General features: G+C 40.5%; 1 protein-coding gene across 3 annotated transcripts in view; it reads left to right on the top strand.

The window, feature by feature from the left end:
- Nucleotides 1-10110: 10110 nt before the first annotated feature.
- The window catches only part of SCD1 (stomatal cytokinesis defective / SCD1 protein (SCD1)), a 47415-nt gene continuing 37073 nt past the window's right edge, over nucleotides 10111-20452 (top strand). Inside the window, exons 1-2 of one of the 3 annotated variants that reach the window (XM_028242095.2) lie at nucleotides 10111-10526; nucleotides 19373-19466. In XM_028242095.2, the coding sequence (XP_028097896.1) occupies nucleotides 10353-10526; nucleotides 19373-19466 (268 nt within the window). In that variant the 5' untranslated portion in view covers nucleotides 10111-10352. The remainder of the gene's footprint in view (nucleotides 10527-19372; nucleotides 19467-20452) is intronic. The other 2 variants (XM_082909373.1, XM_082909374.1) reach the window with 2 other exon arrangements.

The raw sequence follows: 20452 nt of genomic DNA, 5'->3' as shown, positions 1-20452 counted from the left end.
CATGTGTACGCACCTATTCCACGTTGGTATGTTGGTTTGAGGGTTACGGCACCTGTAGACACCCCATTTTTGACCGACCTCAAGACTTGGACGTCATCGTTTGAACACTCGGTGATCATCCTTGTTTGTGTTCGTCTTGAGTTCCCGGAGGTCTCGGCTTGCGCGCCTTGCCTCAGGATCTCTTGACTCGACCGTTTAGTGTCTGGTTTTGCACCAAACACTTGTGTTTTGCCTTGGAGGGGCAGGGAATGCCTTGTGAGGCATCCCCACACATCACCGGCCATGGCCAGAGGCCACCGGCTAGTGTTTTGATGCCATCGGCAATGTATATTGCCGGTCGACATTCTTTGTTGCCGGTCGGCACTCCATTTTGACAAAATGGCATTTTTGAGCAGCCAATTACTGTTCATCTGCTTTTGCAGATATTTTAATACAGCTGTATGGCATTTTGTTCCCCTCCATACACGTGTATGGAGGGATGGACTTCTTGTTAGCTTACCTTGTAAGCTTTACAAGATTGGCTCCTCTATAAGAGGAGCCCTCCCCTCTTGGCTCTAGGTTAGACATTTTGGAGAGAAAAGTTTGTGTGAGAGCTCTGGTTTTAGGTTTAGGGTTCCATACATATTCTATCTCTATACCTCTCTCTCATTTGGCCTTTGTGTGTGTATAAGTGTGTTTGTGTCTTACTATTGCACACAAACACATAGTGTTACACCTTTCCTTGGTTTCTTGAAGGACCAGAGGTTGTTCTTGAGGTTCTTGGGCTGTTTTGAGCATAAAGAAGCTGCTGGAGCTTCATTGGTGAAGAGGGTCTTCAAGGGTAAGAAGTTGTCCCTTTATTCCCCATTTTTGCATACTATTTTTGCCTATCTTAGAACTGTTTTTGAGCTTAGTGTATAATACAAAAAATTTCTTTTTTTAGGCCCTCTAAATAGTTTGTTTAGAGTGTTTTGTGGTTTGGAGGTGTTTGACCCCTCTTAGGCCTTGAGAGGCCCCATTTTAGGCTGTTTTGTGTAAGCTCCGAGACTTTGGTGTTTGGGCCTCCTCACCACTGAAATCTTGAGGGATTTCAGTGGTAAAGATGGTGCCTTGAAGTCCCAAGAAGGAGAGGGCCACCCTCTCTCCTTGTTGTCCTTGAAATGGACCATTTTTGGCCTCTTGAGGGAGCACCTAGCTAAGCTTCATGTTGAACATGCCTTGGCTGTTTTTTGTGCCTATTATGCCATAATATGCCTCTGTTTTTTGTTGGTTTTGGTACACCATGCATGCTTAGCATACCTACCTTGTAATGCCACTTTGTTGCCTTAACATGCCTTAGGTTGTAAACCCTTGTTCTAGCATGTTTTAGGCTTAGCCTTGTGAAGCTTTTGTGCTTATCTTGCCATGTTTAAGGTCTGTCCTAGGTTGTTTGGGTCGACCTTGGCATACTTAGTATGGCCCCTTTGCATTTTTGGTTTGTTGGCCTTAAGTGTGTGAATGTATAGCATGCATCCATGCCTTAATTTAGTGGGTTGGGACCATTTGCCATTTTATTTCAGTCCCTTTAACATGCTTATATGCTTGCCTTGGATGCCTCTTTGAAGCTTTGAAAGCTTGTCTTGCATGCTCCATGTTTTGGTCAATGTGCATGCCTTTGAATTTGAGCCACTTAGATGCCATCTAGGTGTCCCTTGGGTGTTGTTTAGGCCTGCCTTAGATCTATTTTAAGTCCTCTTAGCCTTGTGAGGCTTGGTTGATTTAGACTTGGTTTAAGCCTCTTGGCTTGTCTTGGATTTTGGCTTTGTTTGCATGCTAATGTTTGTCTTGTTTAAATTGGCTTAGCACCTTTTGTAACATGATTTTCAATGCTTACCTTGCATGCCATTAGTCCATGTTATGCCTCTTTCAAGTGTGCTTGAGAGTCGCCCTTTTGTGCTTGAGTATTGGTCCTTGTATACATGCATGCTTGCATGCCATTGATCCTTCATTTTGGGCATTTTGGCCACTGTTTTGGGCCTAATTAGAGCTGCCCAAATCATGTTTAAGTCCATTATTTGCTTGCTTGCATGCTTACCTTGCATGTTGTTTGTATGCTTGCATGCACATCTTGCATCTCCATGTTGCATCCTTAGCTTGCATGCCTAGGTTGCATTGCATCTAGCATGCATGTCTTGTTCCTTGATCTAGTGATAGGAATTGGGCTTTGGTTTGTTAGTTTGCATTGCATTTGACATCAAAATGTGCACACTTGGTTCCTTGGGCCATCACACATGGAAATGCGCGATTGGTGGTCCGAGAACCAAGGAGCATGTCCCTTTGACTCACTCACATGATAAGGAACATGATTGGTGCATATATTGGCTTGAATTGTATTGCCATGCAAAGTCCTGTCCTCTGCTGCTGTCAAACAGGTTCTGCAGGCATTCTCTGCCGATCGACTTCACACAGTGCCGACCGGCAATAAACTGGCAGCCGATGGATTCATTATGTGCCGATGACCACCAGACCACTGTCGGTGACCATTCTACTCAGCCGGTGGTGTCTCCCAATGTCCAGAGAAGCAACTCTGAGACTTTGACAGTCTTCAGAGGAGCGGAGCAGGGAAAACAGAGGCAGATTGCGCATGGCAGTGAATTCCCGAGCAAGACCGAGCATGCATTGCATCGAGCTCTCTTCCCGAGGCGGTTTACTGTTTTTCTTTCCTAGCTTAGTTAATTTGTTAACTAATTAGGTAATTTGTAATAATTAATTAGCTTGTAGGTTAATTATTTGTATTATTCTTTCGATCCCTCCGAGCGAGGGTAAACTTGTAATAAGTGTGGGTGAGTGTGTGCATGTCTTCCAACCCCCACTTCTTTCTCCCTTTTACTTACCTGCTTATGATGGTAGACTAGGGCATATTTAAATTAGCATACCTTATGCTATGCATGCGTGCATCCATACATTTGTCTTGCATGCACCGGGCTCGGTACATCATGCTAACTGCATTTGTATTTCAATTCCAAATTGAATACGTGCATCAATTGATTGCATTTCACATCCCATGTTTAGGTTAGCCGAGCCTACTCTAATTGCATCCTGTATGTGTTGCATTAGACATTCAAACATGGACTTGGATCATGCATTGTTTACTAACGAGTTTATTGTTTTGGCATAGAGTACGATGTAAGTATTTTCATGTTTTAGCATATCGCATGCGTGTGAATGCTATCATAACAGCATGTTTACCATGTGGCTAGATGCTTATGTGATAAACTGTTTGAATGCCTGTGGGTGAAGGTTGGGTTGTCTGAGTTGAAAACACTCGTTGAAAATTCGTGTTTTAGCCTACTTGCGGGTAGCAAATTCCAAAACATTTTCCCAAAACAAACGGATATGCAATGCTTATTTTCAAATTAGGCAATCTAGTCTATACTTGTTTGTTGTGCGCATAACATAGTAATTCTAGGCTAATAACTGGATTAAGAACACATAATGTTTTCAAAAACGGATATCACGGTTAGTAGAGGCCGATCTTCAGATCGGGCGAGAGGGGGTGCTCATAGCTGACCTTCCCCGATCGTACCCAAGCTCCCGAGCCAAGGCAACTTTGGTGATGACGGACACGTGGCCTTTGGCACCGAGTCAGGGTTTCCTAAATTTCCCCATTTTAAAATATTTAGGTGGCGACTCTGTATCTGGCAAAGCAGTCCATGTTTGGCACTTCTTTTCAAAAATCTGTTTCTCAAAACGATTTGCCAGATTTGGACTCTTTGGTTCAGACTAAGAACCGTGACACAAATCGAGTCAGAACTGTAGCGAGGGCCCCACGGGCGCGTCTACAGCACCTTTTCTATGGTAGACGGACTTTGCATCTCCATCAATCTATTTGACATTTGTGTGGTTTTGAACCGCTCAGGATTTGATCATGATTCAATAGCATTGCATTTTCATTTGCATTGTTTATATATAGTTTTGTATATATTGCATATCATTTTGCATGTTATGTATGTTGCTAACGATATTGTACCTGTTAAGTTTGCTTTCTTTTCAGGCACGATATTGTATGTACGGTTCATTTGAGGTTGGTGCAACCAGACGAACCGCACAGGTATTGTATTCTCCGAGTGAGACGTATCGAGAATTGCATAATTCTCTTACATCCTTCCTGTATTGTAGTGTAGTTTGGTGTATGCTAGCTTAAAACTGTCACATGTTATGCTTCGTTACAGCTTTCTTTGCATGATCATAAGTTATGTTCGGTTCCTTGCATTGTCAGTTGCATTTTGCCCCTGCCTTCGGGCGCATATCTTTGCTTGTCTTGCATGTTTGTCTAAGTCTTCGGTCTTGTCAAAAATGGGTCGTCTCTGGGCTTTAACATTCACTTCCGTCATTGTTATGACTTTCGAGTTCTGTCAAAGAGGGGCAACTGTAGACACCCAATTTTTAACCGTCCTCAAGGCTTGGACGTCATCGTTTGAACACGCGATGATTATCCATGCTTGTGTTTGTTTTGAGTTTCGAAAAGTCTTGGCTGCGCGCCTTGCCTTAGAATCTCTTAACTTCTCTGTTTTGTGTTTGGTTGCACCAAGAGCTTGTGAATGTGTTCCTGAGGGAAGGGGGTAGCTTGTCGACCAAGTCTCCTGCCCACCGGCCACCTTGATTTTCAATCGGCCAAATGTGATGGCCGGCCGGCCAGTTTGACTGCCGGTCGACCACTTTTATGGCCGGCCGGCCAAGTGTGGTTTTCAACAGATATCTCTGTAGACAGTTAGCAGCTGTCATTTTAGGCCATACCCCAGCCCATAACTGGACGTGGGAGTTCTGAGGAGCTGCAGATTGATATATTTCTATATCAATCAAGCTCTCTAACATACAAGAAAGAGATATACAATTTTGAGCAAAAAAATCTCTCTCTCTCTCTCTCTCTACATTTTCTGCCCCTCTCTCTAAGGTTTAGGGCTTGTTTGTGCTCAAAAGTGCATTTTCTTTGCACTTTTACAGACAAACACCTAGTTCTCTACTCCCTTTATTGAGCTAAGGTCCTTGGAGGTGATTTTTGGGGTGATTTGAAGCCCTTTTTTGGTCCAAAAGTTGCTGATTTGCTGCTGTGCTTCAAGGGTGAGCTTTTACCACTTTTAAGCCTTGTTTTTATAGCTTGTTTTGCCATACTTGCAACTGTTTTTGAGCTTAACATATAACATAGAAAAGTCTTGTTTTTATCTACCCTAAATAGTTTCTTAAGGGTGTTTTAAGCTTTGGGGTTGTTTGACCCCTCTTAAGGCTTGTTTGGCCCTTGTTTTGTGCCATTTCGGTTGAGCTCCGTGACCTTTGTCTTTGGGCCTCCTCACCACTGAAATCTTGAGGGATTTCAGTGATGAGGATGGTGCCTTGAGGTCCTAAGAAGGAGAGGGCCATCCCCTCTCCTTGTTGTCCTTGAAAATGGCCATTTTTGCCTCTTGAGGGAGCATCTTGTTTAAGTGTATGTTGGCCATGCTTTAACTGATTTTTGTGCTTATTATGTCATAATTTAGCTCTGTTTTCAGTTGGTTTAGACACACCTTGCATGCCTTGCATACATGTCTTGTAATGCCACATTTTTGCCTTAACATGCTTTAGGTGTAGACCCTTGTTCTAGCATGATTTAGGCTTAGCTTTGTGAAGCTTACATGCATATTTTGATGTGCTAAGGGACTGTTTTAGGTCATTTGAGTCATTCATGTCTTGTTTTGTACAGCTACCATGCAATCCCTCTTGAATGCCTTAAGCTTTGGCCTCTCTAGCATGCATTACTTGCATTGTTTCAGTGGTTTGGAACCACTTACCATGTTATTTCAGTCCTTATAACATGCTTGTATCCTTGCCTTTGATGCCTCTTTGATGCCTTATGAGGTTGTGCCTTGTGCTCCATGTTTGGTCATTGTGCATGCCCTTGAATTTAAGTCATTTAGATGCCATCTAAGTGGTCTTTAGGCTTTGTTTTAATATGTTAAAACTCTGTTTTGATCATTTAATTCATGCCATGTTTGGTTTTGCTAAGGGTAGTTCAATACCTCCTTAGCTTGCCTCAAGTACTTGGACCATTATTGCATGCTTTGCTTATTTTGATTACTTGGTTTGGCACCTCTCTTTCATGCAATTTCAGAGCTTATGATGCATGCCATATGCCCATGTTTGTCCTCCTTTAAGTGTGCTTAAAGGTTGCTTATTTGATGCTTAAGTGTTGACCTATCAACATGTACATGTGTGTGTGTGTTGGCTCTCATTTCCATAGCATTAGCCACTGTTTTAGGCTTGTTTAAGGGCTGCCTAATTTAGTTTAAGTCCACCCTTTGGCATGTTGTTGCATGCCTAGCTTATGACATGTTGTTGCATGTTGAAATGATGTTGCATTTGGCATGTATTCTCCTCTTTGTTTTGGTTGCTTAACATGCCATATGTTTTGCATACTTGTGTGTTGACATTGTGCCTTGTATGCTCATTGAACTTGCATGCTTGTTATATGCCTTGTATGCTTCCCATATGCTCATGTTGCATGCCTAGTTAACATACTTAGGTTGCATTGCATTTGCATGCATCTTTCACCTCTTGATCAAGCCATGATAGAGGCTGAAAGTCCCTTTGTTTGCTTATTTGCATTGCATTTCATTTAAAATCAAAGTGCATACTTGGTTTCTTGGGCCATCATGCATTGAAATGCGCGATTGATGGTCCGAGAATCGAGAACCGTGTCCCTTTGAGTCATAAACATGATAGGGGATATGCTGGTGCATACATTTGCTTGAAATACATTGCCATGCCTTGCCTGCCCTCTGCTGCTGTCAAACAGGTTTCAGCAGGAAGAATCGGCCGGTCGGCAGTGTTGGGTGCCGACCGGCAAAACAGGTTTGGCCGAGGACATAAGTTTGTGGCCGGTGACCATTCTCCATGGCCGGTGGTGTTCTTACTCAACCGGTAGTGTTCCACAACACTCAGAGAAGCAACCTTGGGAGTTGTGCAATTTTTAGAGAAGCAGAACAGTCAAAGCAGAGGCAAACTTGTGCATTGCGTTGGATTTCTGAGCAAACCCGAGCACGTGCGCATTGGATCCTCTTCCCGAGGCCTTTACTGCTTTCTTAGCTTAGTTAATTTGCTTAATTAATTAGGTGGTCTGTAATAATTAATTAGCTTGTAGGTTAATTAATTTGTATTATTCTTTTGGTCCCTCCGAGTGAGGGTGAATTTGTAATAAGTGTGGGTGCGTGTGTGCATGTCTTCCAACCCCCACTTTTTTCTCCCTTTTACTTACCTGCTTTGATGGTTAGTATTAGGACATGTTTACTTTAGCATACTTTATGTTATGCATGCGTGCATCATTCATTAGTCTTACATGCACCAGGCTTGGCGCATCATACTAACTGCATAAGTATTTTAAATTTAACTTGAATATGTGCTACTTGTGCATTTTCACATGTCATTTATAGACTAGCCGAGCCTACTCTAGTGACATTCCGTATACGTTGCATTAGCCATCTTAAACTAGGGTCATGCATATGATTACTAACTAGTTTCTGTTTTGGCTTGGAGTACTAGGTGAGCTCTTTATGCTTTAGCATCTCACATGAGTGTGAACGTTAAAATAATAACATGATTACCATGAGGCTAGCTGCTTATGTGATATAAACTGCTTGAGTGCCTGTGGGTGGAGGTCGAATTACCTAAATTGGAATAATGCATTAAAACTGTGAATTTTAAGCCCACTAGTTAGTGGCAAAACCATCTTTTCTAAAGCCCACTTGAGGGTGGCAAAATCTACATTTCAGCCTACTTGCGAGTAGCAAACCATTTTCAAAACAAGCATGAAATGTTTTGTTCCAATTTAGGCGATTTGGTCTATACTTGTTTGCTGTGCGCATAGCATAGTAATTCCAGGCTAATAACCGGAATAAGAACACATAACGTTTTCAAAAACGGATATCACGGTTAGTAGAGGCCGATCTTCAGATCGGGCGAGAGGGGGTGCTCATAGCTGACCTTCCCCAATCATACCCAAGCTCCCGAGCCGAGGCAACTTTGGTGATGATGGACACGTGGCCTTTAGCACCGAGTCAGGGTTTTCTAAATTCCCCCATAAAAAATATTTAGGTGGCGACTCTGTATCTGGCAAAGCAGTCCATGTTTGGCACTTCTTTTCAAAAATCTATTTCTCAAAACGATTTGCCGGATTTGGACTCTTTGGTTCAGATTAAGAACTGCGACTATCTGAGAGTCCTGAACTGTAGTGAACCCAAAACGAACAGAACTGGGGGGGGGGACTTGTCCTCCCGGGGCGTTCGGGGACGTTTACACCAGCGCTTTCTTAACTCGATTTTCACCTAAGTTCTATAAACTTGGAACTAGCTCGGTTCACTTATGATTTTGGATCAAACGATGATTTATAGCCTAGTTAGTCCCAGATCCTCGAGTGTCCATCACAGAAGATGATGAATAGTGTTAAGGACGAAAGGGCAAAAACTACTTTTTGTGATCACACCCTAGACTAACTTCATTCAAAGCCCTAAAACCTACTGTCATCATGCCCTAGATTCAACTATGGCAGTCACAGTTCAAGTACACAAGAAAAACAAGAATAACAGATGAAGAACAATGAAGGGTTGAAGACTTACAGGTTAAGACACGGATTGTGGTTCGAATCCGTGAGATAGGGCCCCAGCAACGGCGACAGAGCAGAATAGGCCTGCGGGAATGCTCTAATCTCAATAAAGTGAGTGAGAGACGAAAGTTGGGTGCTATGGATCACTGGATCGCTGGAGAAGAAGATGAACAGTGGGAAGAAACACAAAAGGGGCGAGCGATGTGCTTATAAAGGGAGAAGAGGCGCCAAAAATTCGAATTTGAGACGACAGCGTGTGACGGCTGGGTTGTTTGTACAAGTCCAATGAGCAGAGGACACGTATCTATGACAAGACCGGTGTTAGTACTGAAGGGACAAGCAGAAAAGTTGAAATATCGATCGAGCAAGTGATGTAGCCGAGCAAGGGAGTTAGCACGGCAAATAAGTTGAAGATAACAACCGAGTAGATTAATTATCTCGACTGGAGAAGGTAATCCCGGTCACGCTGACACGAATGGAATTAAAGGGCAATTGAGAGGGAGATTTCCTAAATTGGCATCGAGCTGAGATAATGACTGAGCTAAATTGGGCCAAGCAAGTGGGGATGCGCTCGGTCAAGGCCCCGGTCTGATTTAGCCGGGGTAAAATCGGACTGTCAGCCCGGTTAACTTTATTTGCTCGTTGAGTTAGACGGGGTATGTATTCCGCAGATCAATCCGACCAAGCAGGAGCTAGGTTATAACTAAGGACGGTTAAGCCGCAGTGAGATTCTTTAATGAAACCAGACAATTAGCACGGTCGTGGTGTGACGATGTGGCGCCGTGCTAGGCGTAGCTTGGTTTAGAGCATTGCATATCTCATAAGTAGCACGGTCGTGGAGTGATGGAGTGGCGTCGTGCTGTTAGTTCGCGCCAATGTCGTTTGGTGGTTTTGTCAGGTGGTGTTTAGCGGTATTTGCGCTGACATGTGGGAAAATGGGAGAAGAGAGTAGGTCCACGCGTCCATAGGAAAATGGACGTAGAGGTGTGCGCAGAAGGTATATAAACGATGCTGCACCCCTATACTCAGGTCTGAAACATCTTATGATCGCAACTCACTTACCACTTTGCCTACTCTTTTTTCCCTCTATCCTTGTGTGCTAACTTGATCGTCAGAGGGTTTTCTGGCAGTGCACCGCCGAGTAGCTCACAATCATTGTGTTCTCAGGTCGATCGGAGTGAAGCACAGCTTGGACACCAGGAGTACGGACAACGACGGATATTTGGGCCTCATACACTAGTGTGTGTATTAATTGATGTATGTAGCACCACTAAAAATATAATGGAAAAATTACCTATAAGTGGGATTTGAAAAAAAATTATTACATGTGTAAAAAAAATTATAATTATAATTATAATTATTAATATTCATTAATTTAAATTAAAAAAAATCTAAAACCAAACACAATCTAACATAGCAGGCCAATTCCTCTTGCCCGAACCATGCCCGTGTTTGTCCCGACCGACCCGACCCGAACTCCATGGCGACCTTTTGAACATGGAAAATGGCTCACCCAAAAACTCAAAAGCATAGAAACATCAAACCATCTCTCCCTCTCTCTCTCTCCCCTTCAATATTTCAGAACCTCAATCAGAAATGTTGATCAATTCACAAGCATTTTGATCAGAGAGTCACAGGTAGAGATCAAAACTGATCAAACTCAGATCTGAGGCGAATCCTTATTATCATACATCAGTACACCCAATTTCTCTCTCTCTCTCTCTAACTGTTGCAAAGTTGTGAGAGAGGGACAGGATCGAGAATGGCTCGGATCTTCGAGTACTTCGTTGTGTGCGGACTGGGTCCGGAGATTCGAACGTTAGATGGGAACAGAGGGTTTCATGGAACACTGGTTATGTACTTGCCTTCTCTCCTTGATCAGTACCCTCCTTCTAATCATACTCTCTACCCTCCTCCACCTCCCCAGCTTCCCACTGTAAGCAATTCAATTCAATAGCCTTTTATTTTATTATTATTTGATTTTATGATGGTTGAATAATGGGTTATTGGAACTCTGATTGTACTGGGATTTTCTGCTTTTGTTTGGGATTTCTTAAAGAAATATATGTGATTTTATATGCATGTCTGAATGGTAGTTAGTAGTTACAAAATGCTGAAAGAAAGAGCCCCACTCCCACAAAAATCTGCACAAAATTATTGAATTGTTAGGCAATCGAATATATTCTCGGCTGCTCCCAAAGCGGCTTTGAGTATGACAACATGGAGAAGGGGTAGGGAGGTCGTCCATTTAGCTTTCACAAGAATTATGATGATTAGGAATATCCCCTCCCCTTTGTGACCATAATAATTGTCAATGTTTAGGATGGGCTGTATTTAAAAGTTGTAGAAAAATTGGTGATACACACATGTACACAAGATATAGAAGAGTCAGCTAACATGCTCAAGATGGAGAATAACCATAGTGCACCCCACAACCCAATTATACATATCAAAGGTCTACATAACGCACAAGGGAGCAGCTGCAACACCCTCTCAAGTGCCTGCTAATAAAACTTAGTCCCTATATGAGGAAAGATAATTCACACAATTCCGGACAATGAGAGTGCTCTACATGTCTCCCAAGTACTATCCGAACATTTGTACATATCAACGGTCTATGTAAGGCACAAGGGTGCCGGCACCCTCTCAAAGGGCCTGCTAATAAAAGTTAGTCCCTATTGGAGGAAAGACAATTCACTGAATTCCGAACAATAAGAATGCTCCACATCCCCCAAGAAACTACACAATGCAATGACAAGTGATTAACACTTTCTAGGCCCTTCACATGTGTAACATAGAGTGATAAATGTGCCCTTTTTCTTCAAATTTATCAAATGGTTAAATGGGCTTCCAAAATTGTTTCACAGAGAAAACAAGAGGGAATCATAGCCCTTGTGGTGCCAACCTCCTTCTTGTAGACGAGCCAATGTGTGCAAGCCGCTTAGCACTCTAGAATGTTCTGAGACTATAACCCCCTCATTTACCTGTTTGAACGTGACACTAAAGGAAGACAGTTCTTTGTTCCTAGTATCAAAATGTCCAACTGTATTACTACGGGACCACATGAAAGGGCCACCCTAAAGGGAGCTGGCGATGTTGACAATCCAGCAAGAAAAGACCCATCTTTATGATGCATTAAAATGATATAAAATAAGACAAAAGAAAACAACCTTGAAGTTTGAGGATTTATACCTTTTTATCTTTTCAATAATTTGTTCTTTTAAGTGAGGGAAATGATGAAAATGGAGCTTGAAGATCCTCTTTTTAGTAGAAAAATGAAGCATATTAGAAAGAGCAAGTATAGAGGAAGAATAAGGCATATTTCCTTTAGATGGCATACCCATATAAGATTGCAAGGAGATAGAAAAGGGAAAGAGAGAAGACAAAAACCAGCTAAAATGTTCATGCAGGCCAAGTCAAGGTGATAGAAATGCCATCTAGGTACATGAGGGTTGCATGTGTCTTTCATTCAACCTTGAAGTCACTTTAAATGTTCAATTGAATTGTCACATTTTGTGTTAAAATCTATCACCTACTTCACCCACTTAAACCTACTCCACTAAACCTAACCCACTACACTACTACCACCTCACCTACTCCACTAAACCTAACCCACTACACCACTACCACCTCCACTTCACCTACTCCTTACCTACTACACACTCACCCTCTTCTATATATAGGAATCATGAATCATTGTAATAGAGATCAATAAACATATCTATCAATAATACATACAATTTATTTTCTCTATATCAATCAATAATACACAAAATCTTACATGGTATCAGAGCCAGGTTAAGAATTTAGTATTTTTTTCGCGACACCGGCGGGCGGCAACCTCGCCTTGGCCGCCCGCCGGACCTCAACCTAGTCCGCTAGAATTTTGCTACACATACCTTCACTCTGCTTCACCAAACTCATCGAGGGTTTCAAGAACTCCGCCTTCACTTTGGTCCATGGTGATCTGCACAATCACGAGAGTTTGGTGAAGGCGATTAAGCAGGTGGATGTGGTGATTTCAACGGTTGGATCTATGCAGTTAGCAGATCAGACCAAGATCATCGCTGCCATTAAAGAAGCTGGAAACATCAAGAGATTCTTGCCCTCGGAGTTTGGAAGCGATGTGGACCGTCTTCATGCAGTTGAACCAGAAAAATCTACATTTGCAGTGAAGGTTCAAATCCGGAGAACTATTGAGGCCGAGGGAATTCCCTACACCTATGTCTCATCAAACTACTTCGCTGGCTATTTTCTTCCTACAGTAGCGCAGCCTGGAGTCTTAGCTCCACCTCCACTCTCTATATTTCTGATTTTTGGTGAGACCAAACCCACGGTCTCTCTCTCTCTCTCTCAAACAACAAAGTCCAATTTACACACGCTGTTCTCTCTCTTTTTTTCACTTTCAAACCCACATGCCTTCTCTCTGTCTAACACTACTTTTCCACCACCCCACTTTCTTTTTATTTTATTTTATCCCACCTACTTGCAAGAGAGACAGCCCATGTGATGAGAAAGAGATACCATTCACTTTATGACTCAAATCATTGCTTCTATGCTGTTGCCAATCACTTTCGTCGAGATGAAGCCGACTTAACGATTATATGGAGATTAGTTTTGCTGAAGCATGGTTGTGCTGTATCAGAGGATCTCATACGTATTGGGATTGTTATTGTGGGCTGTTAGGTGAGGCAAATCATGGGCCTCATCTGTCCCATTTTTTTTTTTGAAGGGCTACAAATATTTGTACTGCCGAGTTTGGTGGGCTTTGACAATTGGTGTGGGTTCTAATAAGTGGGGCCCATGGCACAAGTTTAAGAAGCATGGAGTTACTGGTTGTGGCCACGTTTTGTTTGAAATTCGTGGGCTGCTTACATGGCTTGGTTGTATACACGGATTGGGCTTAATTTTTTGGGCTTGTTCCGGGCAATGGAAACACAAATGAGGGGTTAAGAAGGCATCTCAGTCAACAAAGGCATATTTGAAATAGAAGGGTCATGTGACACTGGTGATCTTGTCCCCTCTCTCTCCTCCGTTTGATTTCAAAATTCATTATTTTTATTTATTTTCTTCAAACCACTTTTAATCTCTTTCAAATACCCACTCTACAATACTATCCCTTTTTCAAATAACTCATCCAAAAATATTTTTTTTTGTTTTTTTTTAAAAAAAAAAACAACAACAAAAACAAAATACAATAAAAAAAAAAAAAAATCAAAAACAACATTCCACAAACTTGTCCTTTCTTCATGCTGAGGCTTAACCCCGATCACCATTTTACACCACACAAAAAAAAAAAAAAAAAAAAACAAAACACAAACACCCATCCACAGGCGGGATTTTTCTTCTCTACTCTGCCGCCGGTCTCTTCTTCTTGCCTCCGTCCTGAGCGGCCCTTGACGGTGTTGCCTCTGTGCTTCCTAGACCACCAAGCAAGTTTCCTCCTCCCTGCTCCTCCACTACAGCATATGGTGGACCTCCAAATCGGAACATCACGGTGGCCTTCCGCTTCAGCTCCTTGTTTTCTGTCTTTAGCACACTTATCTCTGCTCGCGCATCCTTATACATGCGTTGGAGCAGAGCCAGCTGGGAGTTTAACTGTTGCACCTCATTTGTCCTACTCTGCAGCCGGTGCGACAGGTTTGTGACCGCCGTCATGGTCTCCACACATGACTTCAAAGTATACTGATTGGCCTCAATATCAGTTTGCACCGCCATTTTTTGCTCCACAGACCGCATCGGAAAGTTCAACGGAGCAAAACCAGAGGTGTTTGGTTGAGGTTCACTGGCCACCGCACCCGTTATTTCTCTTGTGGACTCGTTCAGGTCTGGGAAGAGCGTGAGCAGACCACGGGAAGAGGAGGCCATGTTCTGGGTAGCTGGACGGGAAGAAGAGGCCATGTTTTTGGGTTGCTAAGTGTTTCAGAGAAGCAGCGATTACCGATTGGTACTGTCAGACAAGGTTGGTTACAGAATGGCAACAGAGTGTTCCAGAATCTCTTTCTCAGAAACGGAAGAGTTTTTTCAAAGGATTTTTCGGCGGTTTCAGACTGGTTTGCACAGCCTCCGCCTCAACCTTGGTTAAATAGCCGAGGCCGACACGCCACTCTGTCGCTCACGTGCCTCGCCGCGTCTCCGGCTCACCTTTTGATAGCTCGACGCTTTCTGTCAGGCACGCCTTTTGATGAAGTGGGCGCGCCTTTTGAGGGCTCACTATATATATCCATATATATATATATTTGGGCAGCCTATATACACCATCATACAGTGTATTTTTTAAGGGTCCGACAAGACTCTGTAAATTGTCCCGACATTGATTCCGGTTAGCTCCTTCAAGGGTCCGACAAGACTTTGTAAACTGTCCCGACATTGATTCCGGTTAGTTTCTACAAGGGTCCAGCAAGACTCTGTAAACTGTCACAACAACTGTCACAACATTGTCAGCTACAACGGTCCGACATGACCCCATAAACTGTCTTCTACATCGGTCTGACACCGCCATCCAGTGTCCTCTACACCGTTATGACACCACCATACAGTGTCCTCTACAACGTTATGATACCACCATCCAGTGTCTTCACCAATGGTCTGACACGACCATACAGTGTCACCTATCCTCTTTTATTTTTATGTATTTTCTTGTTTTGTAACTCTCTCCAAACTCAAGTTGGTTAGTTCCTAACCCCCTTGAGTTTGCGGGGGGCTGTTAAAATCTATCACCTACTTCACCCAATTAAACCTACTCCACTAAACCTAACCCACTACACCACTACCACCTCACCTACTCCACTAAACCTAACCCACTACACCACTACCACCTCTACTTCACCTACTCCTTACCTACTACACACTCACCCTCTTCTATATATAGGAATCATGAATCATTGTAATAGAGATCAATAAACATATCTATCAATAATACATACAATTTATTTTCTCTATATCAATCAATAATACACAAAATCTTACATTTTGACATGTAGCTTAGCTTGTTATCCCATTGTTATTGTGATTGTATCTTTAAATCCCCCGTCGCTCTTCCTCTAACCAACCCTAAAGAATTAGGTAGTGTCATGTTACCATCAATGTATATACTCCATGATTCTTGCTTGGCAAATGCTCTAATGCAACTCTAGTTTTTTTCCTTTGATGACAATAGCTATATTGATAGGTCTGGAGAGTCCATGTTCTTTAGATATTTGTTTTAAGAATTCTAGTGTTCTTTCCTTTGCAATGGCCTACAAAATAGACATTATAGTCTAAGAACCACGAACACTTCTAAGAAGGTGCCGTGTTTCTTATAGATGTTGACACTAACATTTCCCAAAACGTGTTAGATGCTTGTTTCAAATGTGTCTAACTACTTTTTTATTTTATTTTATTTTATTTTATATATATATATATATATTATAGAATTGGTAACCCTTTGGACACTTATGGGATATATGCTTATCGGTTTGACATGTATTAAAACATGTGTTTGATTTGGTTTTGGGAGATAAATTTTCAAAAAAGATTTTGGGGAGAGAGTTTAGAAATTTTTTTGGTTTGTTTGGTTATATATTTTGGAAATAATTTTGGAGTATGGGAGTTTGGAATGATTTGATGTTTTGTTGTAATTGCTTAAATATGTGTGAGAGAAAAAGTGATTGAGAAGGAGAGAAGAGAGAGAAAAAGTGATTGATTGATGTGTAGGAGAGAGAGTAATTTTTTCAAAATCACTAAACCAACACAATTTTGGAAATTTTGTCCTAAATTTGTTTCTCAAAAGCAAACCAAACAAGGCCTATAATTTTGAATAAAATAATTTGACAACCAATGATTAAAATAAAAATAAACCTTATTGGTTATATCTATTAATCCCTCCTTCTTTGTGTTACCAGAAAACACAAATATACTAGCGAATTAAGTATTGGTATGCACGTTTCGAAATATGGTATACTCTCATTTCAAAACGGTAAATTTAGTGATCCGAAGTGATCCCAAAAGTTTTTAACAATATATTTTTTAAAATATTACCTTAGGAGGAAAAAAATCAAATATAATGAACTAAAATCTAAGGTGACTTAAGTTTTGACTAGATAAAAACATCAAAAATGAAAAAAAAATATATATATTTTTTTTATTGGATGCATAATAGTTAAAAGAAATTTAAATTTATTGTAGAAGTACTTTTAATTCTTAAGTGTAATATATAGAAGTCTACCCTTATCGTACCACATTTTAGAGCATGTGGCGTACCACGTTTCCGTTCTCGTTCCACATACCCAAGCAATCAACATTCCATATAACATAGCTCCTTCTTTAGACTTTTAAATTTACGAACCTAAAAACCTAAAATTTCTAGTTTGATTGGGATTTAGAGCTTCTTACAATAGTTATATGATCTTTTGTTTATATTTCCTTTTCAACTTAAAGAGTTTGAAAATCGATTTCTTTCTATTTTGATGTATAAAATATTAATGTATTTTTAACAAAGAATTTGTTATTATATTCATGTATATAATTATGTATTTTTAAATGTGTTATTATATTTATGTATATAATTTTTTATTATATTCATGTATATGTGACCATGTCAGAGTATCTGTATCATATCATATACGTCCTCTGTCTGTTCTGTGTCCATGCTTTTTAGATTATAGTTGTGAACTATGGGCTGCCAAGTATGCTATGGCTTTGAAATTTTGGTGTGGGGCAGTGTTTTAAAATGCTCCAGGCGCACCGAGGCGATAAGGTCTCCTATAGCCTAAGCGTGAGGCGAAGCACGCGCCTCACAAAAGCGAAGCTCAAATAGTAGAAAAAAAGCAAAATTATAAAATAGGCAAATTTTTCAACATAACAAATATATATATATATATATATATATATATAATATTTAAAAAATCATAACCATTTTCGATAATTTCTAAACATAACATTCAATCTTCTAAAAGTTAGAAATATAATATCCAACAAAAGGTATAAAGCATAACATTCAGTCTTTTATCACTTTCTGCTCTCTTTTGACTACATTTGGTCATTTTATATGGAAGAGTTTTGAATCCCTGCGGGTATGTCCACAAAAAAAGCACTTAATCAACAATTGGAGTAGAAAAATAGGTAAAGCCCATGAAGCCCATGCCTCACCTCAAAAAAAATCCCTCACCTCAGCGCCTAAGCTGCGCCTTGCGTGTTGCGCTCTGTTCAAAGTGCGAGGCTGCGCCTCATTGCGCCTCGCGCTTAGGCGCGCCTTTTAAAACACTGGTGTGGGGTACCCTTTCCTTTCAAATCCTTTTCATTGAACCATCTTAGATGAGGGCTTTTTCTATTGAAGTTACTTTTATTTATCAAAAAAAAAAAAAAAAAACTTAAATGAGAGATTTAATTTGGGAAGTTAGTGGTTCAAAAAGCTAAGGTGTTGGAGGAGATTCGTTGAATTGATGAGTTTGAAGTTAAAACAGACAAGACTGATTTCAGATGCAGAGGATGAGGATAGAGAGAAGGATGAGGAGTGTTTGGTAGGATAGCTAAGATGGAAGAGATTATTTGGAGGCAGAAGTTGAAATCTCTTTGCCTGAAGAATGGTGACTGAAGTACCCATTGTTTTTAACATGATGGCTAATGCTCATCGATGCCATAATATCATTGCTAGTATTAATGTTGGGGGTAAAAGTTTTGACAAGGTGAGAGGAGATCCAGTAGGGTGTGGTAGATTTTTTTGAAACTTTGTGTTTAGAGACCAGCGAGGTGTCCAAGACTAGATGAGATAGAGTCTTGTTCAATCTCATTTGTGGATGAGGCTTGGTTGGAAAGGGCCTGATTGAGGAGGATGTGGGAGCAACTTTAAAAACATTTAATGGGGTTAAGGCTGTTGGCCCAGATGGGATGATGTTAGCCTTTTACACTGGTGTTGGGGGTGGTTAGGGGGAAATGATGGGTTGATGCCATCCCTTTTTGAGCATGATTTGGTTGAGAAGAGTTTGAATGTCTCTTTGTTGCTTTCATTCCTAAGAGAAGAGGAGTAGAAGAAGAGATTTTTGTCCTATCAGCTTGTTAGGTGGATAAATAAGCTGCTTATTAAAGTGTTGGCTATGATGCTGAAGAGAGTTTTTGGGGGATTGTATTAGAATCACAAAATACTTTTGTGGATTCGCAAAATATGAGATTGGCTAGAAATAATGGGGAAATCATTTAACTTCTTTTTTCAATATTCCTTACAGATTATTATTCTTTACTGTTTGTATTTATCTCTAAGGAACGGAACATCACTCATGTTGGTCTCACCTATGTGGAGTGTTGGGAGCAGTGTACATTATACTGAACTAACCTCGGGTATTATTTTTGCGAAGTTGTTTCCTTTAGTCTCAAATCCAAATTGTCATTTTTGACTGCCCAAGCTTTTTATCAAGCGGGCTATCTTGAACTAGGCTTCATAGCAGGTTAGTGGTCAATTCATAGTATTTGATAGGGTTTGAGGATTTTAAAAATTAAATGAGGCAATTCTACTTCATGCTGAGATTTGATATTCTATTAAGATGTGCAAGTTTAAAACCATATTAATGTGGGCATCACTTTTGCATCAAATCACAATGCAAGGCGATTTAGCATTTTTATCATGTTATTACATTGTGATTTATTCGTTTCTGCTTCAAATATTTTCAAATTCAATGATAATTCTCTGAGTTTGGCTACTTTTTGTCAGCAAAGCCATTACTTTATTACTCTGCTTCACTTTGGCTATTTTATATGTTCTCTCTTTCAACCATCCTCATCCAACATAGTGGGGTTGCTGAATTGCAGTGTGTTCTACCAGCTGGTGTGGAGTTCTACACATCAGGCTTCAATTCTAATGATGTCTCAACCTTTCCACGGAGTTATCCTATTGTTTTAACTGGTATGCAACTCTTGTATATATTTCTAGCAATGTTTACTTGTAATTATTCAAGTTTTTGCTCCTAGCATTGAGAGTATGCAATTTGTTTTTTTGCTTGTCAAGTTGGCTGACTAGATGTAGTAGAATTTGGTTTTCTACTGTTAAAGAAGTTAAAATCCAATAGATAATTGAATATTGATTTAAAAGCAAGGTATATTCTTTTTTTGAGGTTCTAGCACATCATCGAGGGTCTGTTTCTTTTGTTCTTTGTAGAGTGGATGCTCCCTTGGGGGGTGGATGAAATGTAAAAACAAAATTACGAGTCACATATAGCCCTCCAATTTCTAGAAATAAAAAAAAAAAGGTATCCCCTTGAATTTTTTTTTTTTTTTTTTTTGGTGGATAAATAAAGGTATCCCCTTGATAGGAGAAGACATTGAAGCCCAAAAGAAAGACAAATAACAAATATTGTCCCACAACCCTCCACTCTCTTCAATCTTGCTCTAAAAAAACTCTTGTATTTCTTTCCAACCAAATCACCTCAAACATCGAACAAATATGCAACTCCAAAATACTTGAGCCTTCTTATTAGTTCCAAATCATTAACATTGAATACAAGAAGCCAGAGTCACCCAATCTATCTTGACCAACTGAAATAACTTGTACCATAACGCCATAGCTACAGGGCAATGCAAGAATAAATATTCAATAGTTTCCTCGTTGTTCTTAGACATAATACGTCATTATGGATGAAGTCTTTGTGTCGGTTATGTATTTTCTTTTCTTTGTTTCTCTTATTTGACGAGGATGCTGCATCCTCGTCTCTTTTTTTCTTGATTAATTGTAGAAATTTAATGTATAAAGAGAAATAGAGAATTGTATTATTGATTGATTTATATTGATTGATATAATGTTGTATTTATTACAATGATTCATGATTCCTATATATAGAAGAGGGTGAGTGTGTAGTAGGTAAGGAGTAGGTGAAGTGAAGGTGGTAGTGGTGT

Source organism: Camellia sinensis, chromosome 15, assembly GCF_055761805.1.
Source record: "Camellia sinensis isolate YWXY chromosome 15, ASM5576180v1, whole genome shotgun sequence".
Classification (NCBI taxonomy): Eukaryota; Viridiplantae; Streptophyta; class Magnoliopsida; order Ericales; family Theaceae; genus Camellia; species Camellia sinensis.
Note: the sequence above shows the minus strand (reverse complement) of the source record. Positions and strands in the feature narration are given on the sequence as shown.